This window comes from Choloepus didactylus, chromosome 16, assembly GCF_015220235.1.
Source record: "Choloepus didactylus isolate mChoDid1 chromosome 16, mChoDid1.pri, whole genome shotgun sequence".
Taxonomy (NCBI): Eukaryota; Metazoa; Chordata; class Mammalia; order Pilosa; family Megalonychidae; genus Choloepus; species Choloepus didactylus.
The window spans coordinates 17,577,146-17,602,387 of NC_051322.1; the positions used below are offsets into that span (position 1 = coordinate 17,577,146).

The following is a 25,242-nucleotide window of genomic DNA, read 5'->3' on the forward strand; positions in this document are numbered from 1 at the left end:
GCTGAGGAACAAAATAAAATTAACTGAGTCTGCCAGAAATTGAAAAGGTAACTCAGATTTCTTGTATGAATGTTAAATCTAACACAGTGTTATTCAATGGAAATGTAATGTAAGTCACATATGAAATTTGAAATGCTCTAGTAGCTACATTAAAAAAAAAAAAGAAACTGGTGAATTAATTTTTATAATACATTTGGCCCAATATATCCAAAATACTAATTCCACATGTAACTAATATAAAAGACTACTAATGAGATATTTTGCATCTGGCATATATTTTACATTTACAGCACTTCTCAATTAGTTCTAATCATGTTTCAAGTGCTCAATAACCACAGGTGGTTAGTGGCTACCTATTAGACAACACAATGCTAACACATTCACCAGGCTTACCAAGCATGTATACTTTATGATTCTTGTTCTTTACAAGAAAACAGAGAAACAGTGATAATACATCGCTATTCAATGCTTGGCTGAGAACAGTGGAAATAGCTAGACCTGTACTGCCCAATATGGCAGCCATTAGCCACAAGGGGCTATTTAAATTTAAATTAATTTAAATTAAATTATAATTAGCAATTCAGTTCCTCAGTCACATTCCAAGGGCTCAGTAGCTTGATGTGGCTAGTGGATACCATACTGGACAGTGCAGGTTAGAATATTTCCATCATTACAGAAAGTTCTGCAGTTAGTGTTGAGACAAGCTCCTCTTTTGGTTATTAACTGCATGGCATAGTCATTAACAGCCCAATAATATTTTGTGCCACAATCAGCCCACTTGAAAATAAGTTACGTGTCTGCATCTATGGATACAGGCGATCATCACATGTATATTTTACAAATCTTTCCACTAAAATGAAATTTATGAAATAAAAAAAAGTGTTAAGTTCTTGGCCCTTCTCCAAACTTCAAATCATGGGAAACAGAATCCACTTTTCTCTTTCAAGGTTTAATGATATAACAATCCTAACTGTTCTTTTCAGAAGTTGTTTGAGGGTAAAAAAAAAATTATTTGTGATGTAAGGTAGGCAGGCATAGGTTAAGTCAAGGGATACAAGTGGTAGATCTGGAAAAGATTAAGATTCCAGAGATGAAGCAATCATAATGTGTGCTAACTCTTCAGACAATTCTTTTTGCTTATTTAAAAATCTCCACCAACCACCACCTCCCACATGGCTTTGAAAGTCCGGCTGAGAGTTAAAGCTTCATTCTACTTTTCACTGCATGAAGAAAGTTTGTAACTTGAAGCCACATGAGGTAAAAGATACCAAATAAGATTTTAAAGCAAACTCTTTTAGGGGTTCATAAAAACAATTTAAACACTGAATCAGCAAACTTTTTTGATATTTTGAGATTTTTCTCACTTAATCTGCAATACTCACTGTGCAGGAAGCTCACATATTTGATTATGGCCAATATCCAAAACTTCTAGCTTTCGGCTTTCACATACCCACTCAGGCACATTTTCCAAGCGGTTCCTAAATGCAAGGACATAAAATGTTTTCTTTGACAGCAATCTGGCCTAAACAATGTGGTTATAAACTCAAAATAAATACAAAGAACAAATAAAACTTCAAATGAAATATCAAACTATATTGAGTATAAATCAAAAGAATTGTGATAAAGGAGAAGAAATAAGGAATAGGGAATGACATAGTTACATCAGATGATCTCTAAAGCCTAAAAGAGCTGGTTCCCCGAATGACTCTCTTGAAAAGTCTACAGTCCCACACGTTTAGGGAGCAGACATCTTATAATGGGGTTGGAGTGGGAGGAATTACACACACACACACACACACACACACGTACATGATTTCAGTTAAGTCAAATAGTCAAATGGCATAAAATAGTTTTATTTTCAAATTTACATTTTTACCCTTTACATTAAAATACTCCCAACTCCAGTTGGCATCAAGAAAGCATAATCATAGATAAATTGGAAGCATGAGAATGGTTTTGAAACGGTAGCAGTGAAAAGATGCACCCACAATTAAGACTCAGAATTATTTGAAAACATTTACTTGGGCATTAGATGGTAATTATATTACCATAAACAAATGAACTAAACTAATGGTAAATGTAATTATTAAATGACTTGACAGTCACTTAGACAAATTTATTATATTTGAATGTCTGCCTTTTACCTTCTTTTTTTATAACATGTGACCAGGCACAAAGAACCTAAAATGGTGTATTATGGTGTAATATTGCATGGTATAATATTACATGGTATATAATGGTGTAAAATGGTATATTATGACTACAATTCTATAAAATAGATTAATAATTTTGTAAAAATATGATGGTTGGGACAAGGACAGAGCAAAAGTGAAAAGAGTTATGATGTTAGAATGGTAGAATTAAGTGTGATTTAAAAACCATGTTCTTTAATTGTTATTATATCAAATTTCCAATTAAAATATAGAAATAGAAGGCATTATTTTCTGCTTAGTGTTTATTTATACAGGAACATACAGTTCTGACTATGAAGCCCGAAAGATAGGTATACTTAATTATATTATTTTATAGTAGCTAACCCCTAAAGAATACCAGTAGATAGGAGAATGAAAGTACCCCTCAATATAAGCAATCTCAATATGTAGAAACTAAAACTCCTGTAAGTGATAAAATAACCTGGAACTTTGAACCTGAGGTACTCAAAGAACCTTGTAAACACTATGATAGATGACAGCTAAGTTCCTGTAGATAATATAAACACTCATTTTAAAGGAAAGAGAGTGAAATAATCAGAATGATGCGAGGGGAATCAGAGGATTTCTAAGAGAAAATCCAGTAGTTTGGGAAGTGGATGGGCATATTACAGTGAAGATTCTGGACATGAGAAAGTTACAAAAGAAAAGACGAATAGCAGTTAAGTGGCAGGATTCAGGGACAAGCATGCCTCAAGAGTTTCCAATTTGGTCTCACTTAGGGGTTTCAATGGGAATGATTTGCCAGTTATACCCAACAAGTCAAAACGAAAATAGATTCTATGATTGACTCTTTAAAATAAATCTGTTCGAGATATGTATATACACCACTCTTGCTCTCTTTTTACTTAAAAGCTGAAAATAATAACATACAAGGCTAATAGAGAAAAAATGGAATTTCATCAGGTAATTTCTAACTTCAAATTTGTTAAACAACTGTCCTACATGTATTTAGTAGGAAACACATGAAGCGCTTCTCGCAAAGGATTTTAAAATTTTATAATTATATATTTATAGTAAAACTATAACTGTTATAATTCTTGCAGTACTTAAATACTAGACACATTCTTACATAATTATGATTGAGTACATTATTAAAATAACTAGATTTGTGTACTTTCATGATTAAAGGCAAATTCAGTACATAACAACATACCGCAGTTGTGATAAAAAATAATGCAAGTGCGCTCTAACAAACATCAGAATTTACACACTGAAATAAGTTAACAGTTGTCACTTTGCAAAGGTCACCTACTTGCATGTGCTGTCGTTCAAAAAGTTTCACTATTTCCTTTGGAAATACCTTCCCAGTGAGTTTTCGTTTTAGAATATTAAAATTATTAGTTTAATTTGTGTAAATACATACTGTAGACAGACACATTTACCTCTATATCTTCAGGAAAAAGTCTATTACATCATCTGTGAGAACTGGAGTAGACATGACACACTGGAGAAGTCAATTTGTTTATAAAGGTGAGATAGTCAGCCTATTGACAAATGAGCTAAGAAAACTGAGGGGGGGGGGACATAAAGAATTCTATTTTGGTAGGTATAATAGCAATTTTCTAAGGGTTCTGATATGTACCAAATAACAAAGAAAAGGGGAAAATCAAAGAAATATAGCACAATGTGTGTTTTTTTTTATACAATGAAGTTCTCATCATTTCAAGGAAAGACACCAAGACATGATGACTAATCAAACTGAAGAGCTCCTGGAGCTTCTAGCTATATTACCTACAACATACTAATCTTCCAGGACCAAACCTGATGTTCTAAATTGGTTGCACACAATAGAACACCTTGTCTATTTAGACCACCTTGTCTCTTCTGGTTTGAACCACAGTATATTTGAAAAACAAATGCAGTCTTTTAATTCACAGATACTTAGACACATTTTAGAGGATAAATAAACAACATGAGATTTGATTTGTATTACTGATCTTCAAAATATATAAAATGTGCTTATGCATAATCTCAGACAATTATTTAAATAATTTTCAAGTAGATACGAGAGCGCTGTAAGACTTGACTTCTTACCTTGAAATATCCATATAGGATAGATAATTTGGAACTGGGTAAACATCAAGTTGAACAAGTTCTAGGAGTGGAAACACAAAAACGTTACTATCTAAGTGCCACAAGCTCTGTCTGTATGTAGAATAGAACTAGTGTGCTTTATTTATGTTCCATAGTTGCTTAGCTTAGGAAGTATAATATACCCATTTGTTCAAATTTGAAACTATAGGAAAGAAAAGAGAACTTCTAATTTAATCACAGGATCTTATTTGGAGATTGAAATGAATCATTCATTCTCCTTTCCTACCTCCTTCCCATCCATTTCTGCAACTTTCTTGTGATGCATGCTAAGACTAACTGAACGAATACCATCTTTTTAAAATTCAGGGTTCCTTCTGTAAAACCAAATGCATCCTGCCTTTTGCCTTGATCATTTTACAGAAATAACACTGATTTCCTCTACTCAAACCTGAAAACCCCTGCTCAAACATTTCTTTATGAAATGTGCACCACTGTCCACCTAGGGCTTTGTTTCCAGGACATGGTAGTTTCTTGATATTCTTCTGCTTCTGTCAACACTTACCATGTAATTCCCAGGTTCAACTCCTCTTTCTCCTCCTAGCTGCATCTGGTGGCCCACCTTAGCCCCAGCTAACTATGAGTGTTTTTCAGTCCACTTTGGCACAGCTCTCTCCTCTCTTTCAGTTATAACCCTATACCCTACACTTCCATGGTTTCAAGAACCACCTCTGAGCAGATGAGTCTAAAATCAACAACTGTAGCCCTGACTTGTTCTGCTGATTCTTCGTAAAATGCTTTTCATGACTGTTTTTCCCACTCCATTCCCACATACCACCAGACTATAGGTTCCCATCAGTTCACATTTCAGACCACCACAGCAACTTGAATAAAGAGTAGTAGATTACTCCACTCTTCTCCATAAATGCATTCTGCCCACTGCTTTCATGCTAACAGTTGGAAAGCACTAATTCCTTCACCCATCTCCTCTGCTTAAGAATCTCCATTGGTTCTCTATAGTTTACTGTAACAACTTCAGGGCTTCATCATCTGACTTCGACCTATAATTCATCCCATAATTACTTCTTGCCACTTTCCAGCAGGAACCCATGAGTTCAGAATTGCCTATCTTCTCCCATCTGCTGAACAAGCCACATTCAGATTCTTTCCTCTGTTCCCTATTTCAAAACACCTGTTTTCTTGCCTCCTTGCTGGCTACCCAAATCCTATCAACCCCTGAGTGCTCAGCCAAAGTGGTTAAACTAGGACCTGTTGCTATTTGAAGTTTGGATTGTTTCTCTTATGAGATGACAATGGTACATTAAAAATACCCCTTAAGCTTTCTAACTCATGTACTACACTATGCATACAGCAGTTGCTTGATAAACATTTGTTCAATTTTTAGTAGTAAATACTTCTTTTCATTCAGTTGTCTAATTGTAGGGGACTGAAATCTTCACCTGAGCAAAAAAACATATACCCATATGACGTTTTCTTTTTTAAAACTGCCATGATTTTCAAGTTCTGAGGAAGAGATATTAGTAAATGAGTAAGACTCTTGTTTTATTATATCCTATTATATCCTTGTGGGGACTTAATTCCAGTTTATTTGGTGAGTTCCTTTTGTTAGTGGAGCATGAAACGTGAGACCCTGAATGGAACCCAATATGGACCTTCCTTTCACTCTACAGTATTGAATCAAGGTTCCAGAGTTACTATCTTAAAAAGATAGTCCAAGAAACAGTTCATTTTTCCCCCTCCCTATAGGACCAAGAGCCATATCAAAAGAGAAAATAACTTATCTAATTATCACATTATAAGAAAAACAACTTAAGAGTAGAAGAACCAAAACTTCCTTTTTGATTCCTTTAAATACCAAACCAACAAGTTTTCTTATGACCTTTTTTATGACTTTTTTTTTTATGACTTTTATCTTAGCAAAATTTGATACTTACTTTACTAAAATGAGGAAAGGAAAATCAAACACAGGTAGAGACGATGATGCCAGGTTAATTCACAGGAGAACCAAACCACAAGAGAAAGTTTAGTGTGGTCTATGTTACATACCATTAAAGGAGGCATAAAGCGCCTTTAGGAAGTAGCCACAGATATTTAACGAGACCAGTTGATTCCTTTCACAGTGTAAAACTTCAAGGTTGTTGAAAATCATAGCATCTAGGTCACCAAGTTTATTGTCGCGCAGATCAAGCTGAGTGATGTGCTGGAGAAAATCTACTTCATCTGCTATTAGCTTCCTAATTATATTCAATCTTGAGGGAAAAAGGACAAAAATAGAGACTATAATTAACTGCATTGCTATAAACAAACAGCCACACCCTAATATGGTGGGGTAATAAGAAAGGACTCAAGTCTCGCTTATTATCCCTTTAATCTCAGCATCTGGCCTAGCCAGATACCCTGGATAATTTTAGTTTTGACTCCACAAGGTTCTAACCTTGACAATATATTCTGGAACAAAATTTAGACCACCATGGCTGCAAGAGGAGCACACATATCGAATTTACCTTAATTCATGTCAAGAGGGAAAAAATCCATTTAAGCATTTATTCCAAAGAAATGGGTTGTGAAACTATTGGTACCACACTGGAAAGAACATAAGAAATAACAACCAGAACAACCCATTAAGTATAATACAACTACATAGAATAGTTAAGGAAGGAAAGAGGATGGGTGAGCAGGTGGATAAGCAGTTAATACAGAAGGACAGGATTAAAGGCTGAATGTGGATAAAAAAAATGACAGGAACTCACATATGTACCAGAGATAGGAACGTAATACATGGATTCTCAGCTGGCTCAGGACCAAGGATGGGCTACAAGAGCAAAGTGCAGTAAATACTGAAATTTGGCATCTAGAATTCACTAAGAAGTCATAAAACAAAGGCCAACAACAGGGATCAACAACTCTAGGATGGAGCAAAGCAGTGGGAACAACTTGCAGAATCTCCAGCCATGACAACTGGTCCGTAACAGACCAAAGTTGCTGCGGATGAGCTGCCAGAACGTGAGGAAGATAATCAAAATGTCAAATACCAAAGATAAAGAGAGAATTCTGAAAGCAGCAACAGAAAAACAATTCATCACATACAAGGGACACTCAATATAGATTAAGTGCTAATTGCTCATCAGAAACTATGGCAGCAAGAAGGCAGTGGTATGATATATTTAAGGTAATGAAAAAGAAAAAAACTAGCAGCAAAGAATTTCTTAAACAGCAAAACTGTCCTTCAAAAATGAGGGAGACTTTAAAATATTAACACATTAACATAAACTAAGAGAGTTCATGAACATGAGACCTACCCTACAAGATATACTAAGGGAATGCTACAAGCTGAAAGGAAAAGACAGGAGAGAGAGAGGCTTGGAGGAGAGTGTAGAAATGAAGACTTTCAGTAAGGGTAACTGTGCCAGTTTGAATGTATTACGTCCCCCAAAACGCCATTATTTTTGATGCAATCTTGCGGGGGCAGACATATTAGTAGGGATTAAGTTGGAACGTTTGGATTAGGTTGTTTCCACAGAAATGTGCCCTACCCAATTGTGAGTGATAATTCTGATTGGATAATTTCCATGGAGGTGTGGCCCCGCCCATTCAGCATGGGCCTTGATTAGTTTACCAGAGCACTATATAAGATCAGACAGAAGGAGCGAACTTGCTACAGCCAAGAGGGACACTTTGAAGAATGCACAGAAAGCTGAGAGGGTAGCTGCAGATGAGAGACAGTTTGAAGATGGCCATTGAAAGCAAATTCTTGCTCCAGAGAAGCTAAGAGAGGACAAACACCCCAAAAGTAACTGAGAGTGACATTCTGAAGAGGAGCTGCGACCTAGACAGGAACGTCCTGGAAGAAAGCCATTTTGAAACCAGAACTTGGAGCAGACACCAGCCACGTGCGTTCCCAGCTAACAGAGGTTTTCTGGACGCCATTGGCCATCCTCCAGTGAAGGTACCCGATTGGTGATGCATTACCTTGGACACTTTATGGCCTTAAGACTGTAACTGCGTAATCAGATAAACCCCCTTTTATAAAAGCCAATCCATTTCTGGTGTTTTGCATTCCAAAGCATTAGCAAACTAGAACAGTAACCAAAAGAGCAAAAATAAAACAGAGAGAGAGAGAAAAAGAGAGAGAGAGAGACTGATCAAATGTGACACATAAAAGCCAAAGGATAAAATGGTTGAAGTAAGTACTGCCTTTAAAGCAGTAACACTGAATGTTAATGCATTAAACTCTCCAATCAAAAGACACACAGTGGCAGAATGGATTAAAACAAAACAAAACAAAAAAAACCACGATCCATCAATATGCTGTCTTCAAGAGACCCACATTAGACCCAAGGATACAAATAGGTTGAAAGAAAATGTTAGAAAAGGATATTCCGTGCAAACATTAACAGAAAATAGCTGGGGCAGTTATACTAATATTGGACAAAATAAACCTTAAATACAAAACTGTTAAAAGAGACAAAGAAGAACATCATATATTAATAAAAAGGGCAATCCATGAAGAAGAAATAACAATCATAAATATTTAATCAGAGTGCTCCAAAATGCATGAGGCAAACACTGGCCACACTGAAGGGAGAAACAGATGTCTCTACAATAATAGTTGGAGATTTCAATACATCACTCTCACCAACAGACAGAACATCTAGACAGAGGATCAATAAGGAAACAGAGAACTGGAATAATATGATAAATGAACCAGACCTAATAGACATTTACAGACTATTACACACCAAAACAACAAGATACACATTCTTCTCTTCGAGTTCACGGATCATTCTCCAGAATAGACCACATGCTGGGTCACAAAACTGGTCTCAATAGATTTACAAAGACTGAAATTATACAAAAGCACTTTCTCCGATCATAATGGAATGAAGCTGGAATCAATAATAGGCAGAGAAATGGAAAAGTCACAAATGTACGGAGGTTAAACAATACACTCAAACAATCAGTGGGTCAAAGATGAAATTACAAGAGAAACGAGTAAATACCATGAGACGAATGAAAACAAGAGCACAACATATCAAAACTTACGGGATGCAGCAAAGGCAGTGCTGAGAGAGAAATTTTAACCCTAAACACCTACATTAAAAAAAAAAAAAGAGTTAAAATCGAAGACCTAACTGCACACCTGGAAGAACTAGGAAAAGAACAGCAAACTAATCCCAAAACAAAGCAGAAAGAAAGAAATACCAAAGATTAGAGCATATATAAATGAAATTGAGAATAAAAAAACCAATAGAGAAAATCAACAAAACTAAAAGTTGGTTTTTTGAGAAAATCAATAAAATTGACAAAACTTTAGCTAGTCTGACAAAGAAAAAAGAGAAGATACAAAAAATAAAATAAAAAACAAGAGGGAGTATATTACTAATGACCCCACAGAAATAAAAAAGATCATAAAAGGATACTAGGAACAACTATGTCAACAAGCTAGATAACTTAGATGAAATGGACAATTTCCTATATATACATGAACAACCTACACTGACTCCATAAGAAATACAAGACCTCAACAAACTAATCACAAGTAAACAGATTGAAATGGTCATCAAAAACCTCCCAACAAACAAAAGTCTAGGACCAGATGGTTTCACAGGGGAATGCTACCAATCATTCCAACAAAAATTAATATCAATGTGCTCAAAATTTAAAAAAAAAAATGAAGAGGAGGGAACATTACCTACTCATTCTATGAAGCCAATATCACCCTAATACCAAAGCCAGATACAGATACGACAAGAAAAGAAAATTACAGACCAATTTCTCTAATGAATATAGATGCAAAAATCCTCAACAAAATGTTAGCAACAGCACATGAAAAGAATTATACAGCATGATCAAGTAGGTTTTATCCCAAGCACGCAAAGGTGATTCAACACAAGAAAATCAATTAATGCAATAAACCATATCAACAAATGAACAGGTGAGAAAAACCACATGATCATCTTGATTGACATGGAAAAGACATTTGACAAAATACAGCATCCCTTCTTGATAAAAACACTTCAAAAGATAGGAATAGAAGGAAGCTTCCTCAACCTGATAAAGGGCATATATGAAAAACACACAGCTAAGATCATACTCAATGGTTAAAGACTGAAATGAAAGCTTTCCCTCCAAGATCTGGAACAATACGAGGATGCCCATAGTCACCATCATTATTCAACCTTGTACTAGAAGTTCTAGCTCAAGCATTTGGGCAAAAAAAAGAAACAAAAGGCATCCAAATTGGAAAGGAAGAGAAGTAAAACTTTCACTATTTGCAGATGACATGATCCTGTATCTAAAAAGTACCCAAAAAACCCACACCAAAGCTACCAGAGCTAATAAATGAGTTCAGCAAAGTGGAGGGATACAAAATCAAAGTGCAAAAATCAGTAATGCTTATCTACATTAGTAAGGTGCAATCTGAGGAGGAAATCAAGAAAAAAAAACTCCATTTAAAATAACAAGTAAAGAATCAAATACCTAGGAATAAATTTAACTGAGGATGTAAAGGACCTATACACAGAAAATTACAAAACATTGCTAAAAGAAATCAAAGAAGACCAAAATAAATGGAAGGACATTTCATAGTCACAGGTTGGAAAACTAAATATAGTTAATTAAGATGTTAATTCTACTCAAATTGATTTATGGATTCAACACATTCCCAATCAAAATCCTGACTAACAAGGACCCTCTGGCTCACCCTTCAAGCGACTCTGCAGTTTTCTCAGATTTTAGTTCCTCATTTTGCCAATGAAAAGCAAAAAAAAGAACCACATGTTCAGAAGGTGTTGACACAGATGCCTACATTTAGGTTTATTTATTAAAAGCGCTTTTTTACATTCCTTGCAATACTGATGGTGATGATGCACAGGTCTCACTGGTTTCATTCTTGCAGTTACTATACAGTGCCTTGCCATTTATTTAACCCCCACCTGAACGGCATAAACTGAGTGTTCAGCTGGTGTTTTTTACTGTAAACAACATGGAGACTTTGCTCTTCATTTAAACCAAAATCATATTTCATATTTTACGCTCGAGGATTTTTACCGGTTCCTTTTTACACTGCTTAAAACAGTTTTTAAGCTGTTTGGAACAACAGATTTTTTTTCTTTCCTGGCAGCTTTTAACATAGCAAATTTATGTCTGGGGGACTGCTGGTCACTGTTTCTCACAATTGCAAATCAACCAAGAAAAAAAAAAGATTTTCTTTTGAATTAGAAACTGGACTGGATAAACAATGTTTGAGCAGCTGCTGTATATAGTTTTAAACAGTTTATTGCACCTTCTTAAGTTGCACTTATGTGGGGTGGAGGGTTGACAGAAGTTTTTAATCACAAAGTCACAGGACTTTTTTCTTTTTTGTACCTGAGCTAAAAAGGTTGCTTTTCAGTGGGGACAGATAAAGGCTCACAGGAGCCCTTTCTCTTAGAGGGGGCAATACCTTTCCCCTACTTCTTTCATTTGAGAAATGTATGAAACAGCAGTTGCAGTCGACTGAAATGCTACTGGAATTTGACAACTTGACTTTTTCCTTCCTTCCTTTTTTTTTAATTAAAAAAAAAAAAACCTACTTGCCCCCCCTCTTGGGAAGCTGTGTGCCAAAGAACCAGTGTCATAAACCCCTCCCACCTCTCTCCTGCTGAGCTGACATTGCATTGTTGCATATCCCAGCTACTCTGTGGGTTTCCTGAAGCTGTGTGTGAAGTCTCTACCTCACTGTAGTATAAGCAGGCAAGACTGCACTCTCCTACAGATGTGTGGAGTAAGCTGTGGTGTAGCTTTTTTGGCACATAATAAACACGTTGCAGTAGAAAAAAATAAAATAAAATAAAATAAAATTCTGACTAACAGCTTACTTTGCAGAAATGGAAAAGCCAATCATCAAAATTTATTTGGAAGGGCAAGGGACCCCGAATAGCCAAAAACATCTTGAGAAAAGAAAAACGAAGTAGGAAGACTCATCCTGCCTGACTTTAAAGCATATTACAAAGCTAAAGTGGTCAAAACAGCATGGTACTGGCATAAAAATAGAGATACTAATCAATGGAATAGAATTGAGAGTTCAGAAATAGACTCTCACATCTATGATCAACTGATTTTTTGACAAGGCTGTCCAAACCACTCAACTGGAATGAAACAGGCTCTTCATCAAATGGTGCTGGTAGAACTGGGTAGTCATATCCAAAAGAATGAAAGAGGACCACTATCTTACACCTTATTCAAAATTTAACTCAAAATGGATTGAAGACCTAAGAGCTAGAACCATAAAACTCCTAGAAGATAATGTAGGGAAGCATCTTCAAGAACTGGTGGTAAGAGGTGGTTTCTTAGACCTTACACCTAAGCACAAGCTATGGAAGAAGAAATAGATGGGTCTTTCTCAAAACTGAATACTTTTCTTTTTCAAAGGGCTTTATCAAGAAAGTGAAAAGGCAGCCTACTCAATGGGAGAAAATATTTGGAAACCACATATCCGATAAGGGCTTAATATCCAGAATATATTAAAAAATTGTACAAGTCAACAATCAAAAGACACACCAAAGCTACTGGAGCCAATAAATGAGTTCAGCAAAGTGGTAGGATATAAAATTAAAATGCAAAAAGACGGGACAGACACTTTTCCAAACAGGAAATACAAATGGCTAAAAAGCACATGAAAAGATACTCAAAATCACTAGCTATTAAGGAAATGCAAATCAAAACCACAATGAGATATTTCACATCTACTAGAATAGCCATTATCAAAAAAAAAAAAAAAAAAAAAAGAAGAGAGAGAAAACTACAGGTGTTGAAGATGTAGAGAAACAGGAACACTTATTCACTGCTGTTGAAAATGTTGAATGGTACAGCTGCTGTGGAAGAGAGTTTGGCAGTTCCTCAGGAAGCTAAGTATAGAAATGCCATATGATCCAGCAATCCCGCTACTAGGCATATACTCAGAAGAACGAAACAAGGGACGCAAACAGACATGTGCACACCAAAGTTCACAGTGGCATTATTCACAACTGCCAAAAGATAAAAACAACCCAAATGCCCATCAACTGATGAATGGATAAACGAAATATGAGATATACATTCAATGAAATATTATTCACCTGTAAGAAGAAATGAAGTCCTGATGCATGGATGAACCTTTAGGACATTATGTTGAATGAAATAAGCCAGACACAAAAGGACAAATATTGTATGGTCTCACTAATATGAGCGAATTCTTGGAGCCAAAATCTGGAGTCTAGGTTACCAAGAGATAGAAAGAGGGTAGAGAATGGGGAGCTGATGATTAATACGTAAAGAATTTTCAGGAAGGTTAATTGTAAATATTTGGAAATGGATAATGGTGATGGTAACATATTACTGTAAGGGTAAACTAACCACTGAAATATGGGTTTGATTATGATTGAAAGGGCAGTTTAGGGTTGTGTATGTCACTAGATGGAAAGCTAGAGGATAAAAGCTGTGAGTGTATTATTTAGTGAATAACTAGTTAATTGTACAAATATAAGAATGTTCTTACATGAACTAGAACAAATACATGTACGTCACTCTTACAAGGTGTTAGTAGTGTGGTATATGGGGAAAATAATAACTAATGAAAACTATGGAGTATAGGTAACAGTAACATTATAATATTCTTGCATCAGTTGTAACAAAGGTACTATACCAAAGCTAAGCATAAGTAATAGGGAGCCATAAGGGGTATTTTTGTTTTTGTTTTGAGCAATGAGAATGATTTCAAATTGACTGTGGTGATGAATGCACAACTCTGTGATTATACCAAGAGCCACTGATCATACGCTTTGGACGGACTGTACGGTATGTGAATAAAACTATTTAAAAAAAGGGGGTGTGGTGGGGGGAAGATCCAAGCAAAGACTTAAATAGAAGAAGAAGGGCAGGGGGAGAGGGGGAAAGAAAAGGAAGAGTTAATGGGGACTGGGACTATCAACCAACATACCAAAGAGATCAATTCAAAGGGGCGAAGCATGGATAACCTCAACACCTGGCTTGCTAGGCTATGCCTAACATTACCTTTAAAAAGAAAGAAACAAAAACTTTCTACTTCTTATTACAAAGACAACCAACTGTTAGATCATGTACTTGATTAGAAGGACATACATATTAAGGCTAGACTTGAGAAAAAAGTCAAAGGTTCTACAGTGAATTTCTGTCCATTAAAAAACAAAATAATAGTATCTGTATTATTAATAGCAATACCATAAAGCCACAGAAACACAAGGGTGAATGACAACAAAAAGTTACAATTCGTCAAAATGCAAACACAGCAGATGGCCTCTTCAAACATACCCAAGAGGATTTTTTTTTTGACTTTTCTCTTTTTATTCCAGGTTGCAAGTTTAAAAAACTGGCCCCAACCCAGCAATTTGTCTATTTCCAAATGCTCAATAGATTATTAATATTTGTACATAGAATTAGAAAGAAAAAATAAATCTCATTTTGGATGCAACTGACTGTAAGGACAGAAAAAACATCCCGTGTCCTCCCCATCTACATTTTAAATAACCTTCACAATGTGGCATTATTCATTTGAAATAGCCCTCTCCAATTTCATTGAATTAATACCACAATAATAAAAGGGTTGATATAAGGGGGAGACAAAAGAAAATATATAATGAAAAGAAAGTCAACAATCCTACTATTTAGTTTAAATTGCCAGCTCTCAGCATGATTCAAATATCAAAAGTTTTCAGGCTTACACAATATACACCTATTTAGGATTAACTTTTTAAGAGGAAAATGTGGTTAATTTTCCCTTCCATAATCTCCTCAGGTAATATAGCCATTTTATTTCATAAATATTTACTAAGCATTTACTATGTATAAACGGGCAGTGTGAAAGAGTATCATATTCTAGTCCCAGTTTGCATCTCAGCACATTGCATACACGACCCTGAGCAAGTCATCTAACATCTCTTGAAATCTCATTATAATCTGTAAAATCCTTGTCCTAGAGGGCAGTTGAAAAGACCAAATGAATAATATATGTGCTGGAAGTCTGTAAACTGTGAAGGACTATGGTGATGCTGACGGATGATGATAACCACCTATGGCTTTGCAGTTATAAAGATGAATAAAACATGGCATTTGTGAACAGATTGTATAATTTAGTAAGGGAAATCAGATACGCTTTCAAGAATCAAGCATAAGGTTGCAAATATGTGGCAGCTGTCATAAATGATGTATAAAACACAAAGAATGGTCAAAAAAAAAAAAAAAACTCTGTGGAAGAGGAAGCATCTTATCTGAATATCAAAGGCAAGATAGAATTCAACAGGCAAAAATGGAAGAAGAAAATCACTGCATGTAGAAGCTGCAGAATTACCTTAAGAATGAAGAGAAAAGCACAAGATGTGTTTCATGTATGGGTTCTACAAGAGCACAGGGTATGTGAGAGTAATGAGAATGACTAGAGAGGTGGGTTTGTTTATTTAAAAAATAAATATTTATCACATAGTATACCTACTAAGTACTAGCACTAGGGCTCAAAGATAATTAAGAGCAGTGCTTCTCAATTAATGGTGAAGGACCTCCTTTCTAAGTGTCTCATTCATCACAGACTGCTGTTTAGCCCTAGTGCACATGACCAGCATGCAGCTCACACACACCACATAAGACTCATTATGTGAGTTTGACAAAACCAAGACTAGTCTATTCCCTGTTCAATGAGGTAAGTCCACTTCTAAAGCACCTGGACAGTGTGGTGATGTCAAAGTGCTATACATTTCTAGAAGATTCATCTCCTTTTCTGTAAATATCTCCTTGTGGAATAGTAGCAAACAGTTGGCTTGCCAGCACAGTTGGTGGACCACATTTTCAGCAGCTCTGAGATAGAGCCTCATCCTCAAGGGACTCACAGGCTAGTGGGCTGAAACCCGACATGAGAGATCAAATGCCCTGAACTAGAGAAATGAAGGTTCTAAACAAGATTGTGCCTGCTTGAGGGGGCTGCAGAGTGGAAGCAGATCACTCAGCTAGGAGATAACAGTAGCAGTGAGATGGAAAAGGAAGGGATAAAGAAAGAAACCAAAGGGATAAAGAAAGAAGAACTAACAGAATCTGGGGTAGACTAGAAATTAAGTCAGGACTGGAAGAGATATAAGAAGGACAACACCACCAAAAGTTTTGTGTCTGGGAGGCCAATGGTGTGATATTGCTAGAAGCAAAAATAGGAAGCCAGGGGGAAGAGCTGGTTGAGTAAATAAATAAATAAAGTGAACTTGATTTCACGTGTATTTGCTAAACTGTGTCAACAGGGGAAGCCGGGGTGAAATTATCCAGTTGGCAGCTGTAGTGGAACTAGTCCCCCAAGAAGAGAAGTAAGGATTAGAGAAAGATTAGGGGATAACTAACACAGAGGTGAAAGGAGAAAGATGAGGCCAGGAGAGTATCTGCAACCACCAACGCAGAAAACAGAAAAAGAGAAGTGGTAAGGGGAGATAGATGGGTAACATCTACATTCCAGAGAGGAGAATGAGGAATTATTAATGATGTCATAGAAAAAATAATATCACAATCAAAGAACACCAATATAAGGAAGAAAATAAGATTAAAAGAAAATTGTTCACTTTTAATCTGATACATTTCTTTCTGAGGAAATGAAAAGCTCAAATCGATTAAAATCCGTCTTTTGCTTAGAGAAAATAAGTGAAACTTCCTTTGGATTACACTACTAAGTCCAAGTTAGTAATTATAGGCAGAACTACGAGCAAATCTGACCAGATTTTCCCTCCTGGGCTCAGTGGCCTCAAAGAAGCAGTGGCCCACTCACGGGCATTCACAGAGTGTCCGGTGTCTACTGTGGTACTTAAATACCCTGTTAACGGATGTCATCTAAAAACCAGAAACATGAAGATTCATGAAGCTCTTCCTAAGAATAGTTACTCTAGACATACTAAGTTGATTGTGTTTGTAGAAGAGCCAAGAAAAAATGATGTCTTTTTCTAGGTACCAGATAACTCAGAAATCATCTCAGGCTTGGACCAAGGTCTGTGTAACCCACTATTCTCGCCTCTGCCAAAGTTATGCTGCTGGGTCCCCGAAAAAAAAAAAGGTCTAAATTTTGAAGATGAGAAATTTTCTAAATCCAAATGACTCAGAGGCAAATAATGTTAACAACTCAAAAGAAGAGTTAACAGTCTTCAGTTTCCTATCCTGTCTAAATTTTGAAGAGGAGAGATTTTCTAAATCCAAATGACTCAGAGGCAAATAATGTTAACAACTCAGAAGGGAAGTTAACAGCCTTCAGTTTCCTACCCTGCCAAATCCCCAGAAGTTCTCAGTCAGATATACTGTCAGCATTATTATATTTTTATAACCAAATTAAGAATTCTAGGTCTTCAAATTGCAAGCACTTCTTCAGTTGGGACAGGCCTGATTCCTTTAGTCTGAGGTAAGGTAGAACCTTCATCAGCCTGGAACGTAAGGTCAAATCATATGAATGGAGCAGAAGGGGGAAGACGGGGAGGATCCTAGTTTACACTGATGAACCTAGACATGCCTGAGTGAAGGTCTAGAGCTATCATCAGGGAGGAACGTACATAGTGAAGCAAGGAAAGAACCACCTTTGACAGAGAAGGGTAAAGATGTCAAGAATGACGTGCGCTGGTTCCATGAGTCAAGAGAAGAGTCCTATTCAGGTAATAACAGAAATACATAACACTTTCTGTGAGTGCCAGGCATTTAACTCAATTCTCTACACAACCCTATCAATTAGTTTCTGTTATTAGCCTTACTTTATAGATGAGAAAACAGGCACAGAGAGATTAAATATCCTACCCAAGATGTAACATGGCCAATATAAGGCTATCAACCACTTGCTAATGGGGGAGTTAGTTTGGCTGAAAAGCATCAAATTGGGCAAGTTAGTGCTAAGGCTAAGCTCTGTATGTTGCTTTGCAGGAACGCAAGCCTATGACAGGCTATTGTTTCTCCAGAAAAAGAAATTTAGAACAGCTTCTTCCTTTGCACACTGGTTCTCCATGCATTAGAAAATAAAACTGAAACTTACCTACTAAGGGATAATTAGAGAGCATTTTTCATGGGTAAGGATTATACTAAAGCTTTCCAGTTGGAGTTTAGTGTGATCAGGGTTCAAAAAGGAGGTTCTCTGCTCTTGCAAGGTATGAGAGTAAAGGTTCTAGCCAAACTGGTTTTCTGGGAGATTATGGATTTTATATTTTTGTAAAGAATGATGACCTAAAGACAGTCACCTTAATAGAGAGAAAGGAAATTAAAATAAATAAATGTAATTTAATAAATACATTATATTTTGGAAGCCACAGGAAGGAAAGACAATTTAAGTAAAAGACATACTCAATGATGTCAAATGCCTCAGACAAGCCACAGAAAAGAAGGGACTAGGAGAAAAATACACATTTCCCTCTCAATGTTATGGTTTTCCTTTACTATAAATAGCTCTCTCTGACTAACACCCTCTCCAGACAACTAAAACTGGGCTCAAAGTTGCAAAACAGAAAAAGGCCTTCAAGAAATATGGTGGTTCACTAACTAGAAAATTTTTAACAAGTTTCAGATATAAGCAAACCCTATTCTTTTCTCTGGGCAGAAAGAGAAAATGGGTCCTAGTTTCAACTAACCAGTCTATTTGCCTTGACAGCAGAATGTCACCAAAAAGGTTATAATCTACCTCAATATAAGCCACCCACTCAAATGGGATATATTTCCAAAAATGGTTACCTTAGATCCACATGTTTAATATGAGGCATTTTTCTCAATGCTTGTAGCCTGAGGGTCTCCAGACAGTTTCCAGACATACAAAGTTTATCCATAGCAGTCAATTTCTCCAATACCTCTGGAATGTCAGTGAATTCATTGAAAGAAAGACCAAGATAACTAAGCTGGTGCATGTTTTCCAACTCAGCAGGAAGGGACTGGAGAAAGTTTCCATCCAATAAAAATGTCTGTAAGCTGTTAAAAGAAAACAGGAATTATAAAGAGAATGTGTAAATTTTACATCTTTATTATCAACATGCAAGCTTGTAAGTATAGATCATGTCACTGAAAAAAAAAATGTACTGTTTCTTGAAAAAATGCTGATCAGAGATAAGCATCTTAATCTTTTACTAAAAATGAAAATTATGACCAATTTTTCCAGCTTGGGTAAGCATAAATGGGAACAATGTGAACCAAGCCCAAATATCTATTTTTCCTTGTTATTTTTTAAAATTAATTTCTAAATCAGAATGCAACACAACTCAGAAAATAAAAGGTAACTCTGCTTCTCTCTGTTTAGAGCCACTCATCTCTAGGAATCTTCAGTTCTAAAAAAGATATTTTAAGATTTTACAAGATTCTAAAGAGTATCACAGCAAACAAATTAACTCTCTATTCAGATCACACAGTGCCTGATCTCTTGATGTGGGGCTAACATCAAGACTTACATGACCAGCTAAACAAAGTAAACTAGTATCATGCTGCAACCCTGATGCAGAGAGGTCGTTTATTAAGCTACCCGGGCTTTAACAATGGATACCCCATTGTGGGGTCTCAAGTACCCACTTGTACATCACTCCGACTGCTGCTGGAACTGCTCTCAGGGCGTTGCAGGACACGTTCAGCTCCGTCAGCGTTGGGATATTGCAAACTGCTAACGGGAAGTCCCCTAAATGATTATTGGAAAGATTAAGGCTCTTCAACTTGGTGAACCTGTTACAATAAAACAAAACAAAAGGAAACAAAGACAAAAGTTATAGATGTACAACATCACATAATTTTAGCACAGCCTGACAGATAATCCAGCCCAATCTCCAAATTCAAGTGAGGAGGAAACGAACCCACAGAGGTTAAGCAAGCAGCAGAGCTGGCATGCAAAACAGCGTCTTACCTAAAATACAAACGTATACTTAAAAACACAAACTATCTCCAAAATAAGGTTGAATATTTGAGGAGGTGAGTCCTGATGGGGTAAGTTTTTCAGCTTTACTTTTGTTATCTTAACATTCGTGTCAGTGATAACGGAGACTGACAGAGCTGGCAATCTAACTCTTCTGGATTTGTGTAATCCCAGGCAAGTCAAAAAGTTTTCTGCCTTGTGTCTCTTAAATCCAAAGCTGAAATGATAAAAACTTAATTTGTCAAAACTACTCCCTGTAAGGTAACCAGGATATCTTAGTTTCAAATTTAAGAACCAGTTGTCATTCCTCAATCTCAGTGCCATGCTTGATTCTGCTGGTCGTGTGACCAATTCTCAATCCCACCACATGGTGTCTCTGCCCCTGAGCTGCCCGGGACCAAGTTTAACAAGCCCAGTCCAAGTTTAACACTCTTTACCCAAATCAGCACGTACTCCTATTCTTCCTGTTGTGTTAACGGCTCTTTCATTTTCTCAGTTGCCTAAGCAATTAAAGAAGTTATCTTTAATTTTTACTTTTTTACTTTTCTGGCACTCCTACATTAGAACCATTGTCAATGTCTACACTATTTCTTTTTGAGATGAGAATCAGACCAGTCTTCTCATTATGCTAATTCTTTTGAAAACTGTCCAAGCATAATATCAGGCAGTATGCACTCTGCTTAGAACAGAGACACATATCCAAAAATTAAATCCAACTCAATCAAAATCAGCATTTTTAAAGAAACTACTATGTGACATACTTGTTGAAGTCTACAATAAAAAAATGTTAAGCAGTAAAGTTTATTCTAAACAGAAAGCTGACAATATGTTTTACAGGTTGAAAGTGTTATCTTGATTTTTGTAACAGCTATTTTCTTGGATGGCTGCGTATAAACTGAATAGTATTTAAATTAAAAAAAAACAACTTAAGAATTACTGTCAAATTTGAATAATCATTTAAAAATGTGTTTTAATTTTATCCTACAATCCATTAAGCCTTCTTAAAACAAAAAATGTTCATCTGTGATTCTAATTATCTATGAATACAAACCATAGGCTAGAATTACTGGGTCTATTATTCCTAGTCAAGTGATTCTCAAAGCATGAGTAGGGGGGGGAGGCTGGATAAGGTCCCCCAGATCCTTTCAGGTGATTACCAAGGTCAAAGCTATTTTCAAAACAATACTTACACATCATATGACTTGTCACTCTCATTTTCTCACAAGCATTCAAGGGAGATTTCAAAATGCTACGTTTTTGTGAGATCACAACAGATTAAATGAATGAGATATGAGACTCCAGCTGTCTTCTATTAAGCCAGACATTAAAAGATCTGCAAAACTGTAAAACAATGACACTATTCTATTTGTTTTTGTTCTGGAAAATAGTTATTTTTAAAAATTAAAAAAAGTTATCTATGTTAACATGTATTAAATGAATACATATTAAAACATTTCTCAGTTTAAATTTCTAATGTCATAAATATCATTAGATATAACCTACATAAATAAAAACTCCTTAGAGTCCTCAATTTTTGAGAGCATAAAGGGGTCCTGAGATAGGATTGCCAGATAAAATACATATGTCCAGTTAAATTTAAATTTCAGATAAACAATAAAGAATTTATTTATTCTTTTTAGTATAAGGTATGTCCCAAATTTTGCACAGGACATACTTATACTAAAAATAAAATTATTCATTGTTTATTTAGCCACTCATCCTGAAACTAAAATGTTTTAAAACTGCTGTCCTAGTCCAAACAAAAACTGTATTCTACTTTCTAGGTACCTTTCCTCATTTGGTAGAAGTGGCCATAGTTTAAAAATCTACATGCAATTCAACTGAACTTAAAAAAAAAAAAAAGTTCCTTTAGGAAGGAAAAATACCAACAACGCATTATCCAATATAGTACACAGACTTTTCAGAAAATAGACAGAAGATTTGTTTCAGTAATTACTCAAGATGGAAAATGGAAGCATCAGTTTTTGGAAAAGCATAACTCAATACTGGGGTGGGGTGGGGTGGGGTGGTTATAACTCATCTACGTAGGCTAATTTACTAGGACCACAGCACTCCTGAGAACAAAGGAAAGCAACAGTGAGTTGAAAGAGTAGAATGAAGTTGACAAGCTTAAACGAACAGGAAAAAACTCTTTAACAAGTACCTCCCCATTAGTTTTATGTGTGTGTACGTATCATTTTTATGTATGTATGTATGTATGTATTATTTTTAAACGGCGAAACACTATTGGATTGTGTGTGTGGGTAAAGAGAATGCCTTCGGTCCCAGGGGTCAAGCACCTCCTTACAGAGCAGGGAGTCTGTGCCCCCTTCCTCCAGAGGGGCACTGTCCACTCAGCAGCCACCAGGCCCATGTGGCTACAGAGCACTTGAAATGTGGCCAGTCTGAACTGAGATACAATCTCAGTATAGAGTACACATTAGATTTCAAAGACTTAGTATGAAAAAAGAGTGTACACTAATAATTTTTTAGAACTGATAATTTTGATATATTGAATTAAAATAAAAAATATTATTAAATTTAAATTTTGCCTGTTTCCTTTACTTTTTCTAATGTGGTTCCCAGAAAATTTGAAATTACGTATGTGGCTTGCATTACAGTTCTACTCCATACTAAGTAAGCAAGACCCTGAATTCCCTACCTAAATGACAATAAGCCTGTTTCCAGAGCTGGTGTGGGCCTCTTCCCTGGGTCTGTTCTTTGACACGTGTATGCACCCACAGGTCCTAGGGGTGGTCAGAACTTGGGCATGTGGGCTGCGGTGAATGGGGCTGGGAATGGGAAAAGATGAGGCCCTCTTGGCCAGCTGTCCCTATGCTGCCATATTCAGTGTGGAATTCCAAGGAGTTTGAGGATTCAAAATGTGAGTCTAACGTTCCAGGTCATTATAAAAGTATATCTGCAAAGACAGGAGGAGAAAACATATCTTACTTAGTTTATCAGCTAGATTATACTTTAATTATTTAGATAAATGATATGTGGGCTTCCATTTACACTTTTGCCCCAAACCTGTACATCTGAAGGGCTAATTCTGATTTACAAGTATCCTGTTTTTTTGTTCCTTCTCACCACATTCCCGACCCTCCTCCCATTCCTCCCTGTGCAGCCCATCACCCAAATTCTTCCAGAAGAGCATAGTGTTTGGCAGGGACTTGTTTAGCAAACAAATCATGGGTGTTTCTGAGAACCCAAATTCTTCATCAGAACACATCTACCAACAGTAAAACTTATCTGCTTTGGAAACTCTAACCTGCTTCCTAAAACTTCCACTTGTTCTCTATGGATGTGGAAAGCAGTCAGATTATTTTCCCCTGGGAAAATAAGAGTTTTGCAGATTCAAAAATCCCTCCAGAGAAAGACAGAAGGAATGTCCACATAGAATCACTTCCCTGTAGTGCTTAAAATGGGTGAAATGGATACCTGGACTCAGTGTTAAAGTGAAGAGAGAGATAAGACATCAAAATGATGGGTGGAAGACCTTTTACTTTCTTTTACCTTCAATTATAAAGAACGCAGAAAGAGCAAGGTTACAGCATACTATCATCGAAGAAGACAAGACTAGAAATCTCTGGGTCTCCAAAACAAAATATAAGGCTTTTTGCTCTGCCATGTGAGCCAGATAAATTATAAAATTTATGCCAATCCAGATTCTAACATGTAATTGGCTGGCTTTGAAAAAGTATATATGGATATAAGCAAGGAGGCGGGGCAAAATGGCAGACTGGTGAGCTGTATGTTTTAGTTACTCCTCCAGGAAAGTAGGTAAAAAGCCAGGAACTGCGTGGACTGGACACCACAGAGCAATCTGTCTTTGGGCATACTTCATACAACACTCATGAAAACGTGGAACTGCTGAGATCAGCGAAATCTGTAAGTTTTTGCGGCCAGGGGACCCGCGCCCCTCCCTGCCAGGCTCAGTCCTGGGGGAGGAGGGGCTGTCAGCTCCGGGAAGGAGAAGGGAGAATTGCAGTGGCTGCTCTTATCGGAAACTCATTCTACTGATTCAAACTCCAACCATAGATAGACTGAGACCAGACACCAGAGACTCTGAGAGCAGCCAGCCCAGCAGAGAGGAGACAGGCATAGAAAAAAAACAACACGAAAAACTCCAAAATAAAAGCAGAGGATTTTTGGAGTTCTGGTGAACACAGAAAGGGGAAGGGCGGAGATCAGGCCTTGAGGCGCATATGCAAATCCCGAAGCAAAGCTGATCTCTCTGCCCTGTGCACCTTTCCTTAATGGCCCTGGTTGCTTTGTCTATTAGCATTTCAATAACCCATTAGATCTCTGAGGAGGGCCGTTTTTTTTTTTTTTTTTTTTTTTTAAATCCTTTTTGCTTTTTCCAAAACAATTACTCTAAGAAGCTCAATACAGAAAGCTTCAAAGAATTGAAATTTGGGCACGTCAAGTCAAGAGCAGAACTAAGAGAGCTCTGAGACAAAAGGCAATATTCCAGTGGCTGAGAAAATTCACTAAACAACACAACTTCCCAAGAAAAGGGGGGTGTCCGCTCACAGCCACCATCCTGGTGGACAGGAAACACTCCTGCCCATCGCCAGCCCCATAGCCCAGAGCTGCCCCAGACAACCCAGTGTGACGGAAGTGCTTCAAATAACAGGCACACACCACAAAACTGGGCGTGGACATTAGCCTTCCCTGCAACCTCAGCTGAATGTCCCAGAGCTGGGAAGGGGGAGCAGTGTGAATTAACAGAGCCCCATTCAGCCATCATTTGAGCAGACTGGGAGCCTCCCAACACAGCCCAGCAGCCCAGAACTGCCCTGGGGGGACGGCACTCACCTGTGACATAGCACAGTCATCCCTCAACAGAGGACCCGGGGTGCACAGCCTGGAAGAGGGGCCCACTTGCAAGTCTCAGGAACCATACGCCAATACCAAAGACTTGTGGGTCAGTGGCAGAGACAAACTGTGGCAGGACTGAACTGAAGGATTAGACTATTGCAGCAGCTTTAAAACTCTAGGATCATCAGGGAGATTTGATTGTTAGGGCCACCCCCCCCTCCCCGACTGCCCAGAAACACGCCCCACATACAGGGCAGGCAACACCAACTACACACGCAA

The 25,242-nt window shown here is 37.0% G+C and overlaps 1 protein-coding gene across 1 annotated transcript in view; it reads right to left on the reverse strand.

The window, feature by feature from the left end:
• The window catches only part of PHLPP1 (PH domain and leucine rich repeat protein phosphatase 1), a 268,488-nt gene that overhangs the window by 49,478 nt on the left and 193,768 nt on the right, over positions 1–25,242 (reverse strand). The window contains exons 5-9 of the mRNA XM_037806377.1: positions 19,806–19,952; positions 18,984–19,214; positions 6,312–6,514; positions 4,248–4,308; positions 1,383–1,478 (exon numbers count right to left, since the gene is read on the reverse strand). Coding sequence (XP_037662305.1) covers positions 1,383–1,478; positions 4,248–4,308; positions 6,312–6,514; positions 18,984–19,214; positions 19,806–19,952 — 738 coding nt within the window. The remainder of the gene's footprint in view (positions 1–1,382; positions 1,479–4,247; positions 4,309–6,311; positions 6,515–18,983; positions 19,215–19,805; positions 19,953–25,242) is intronic.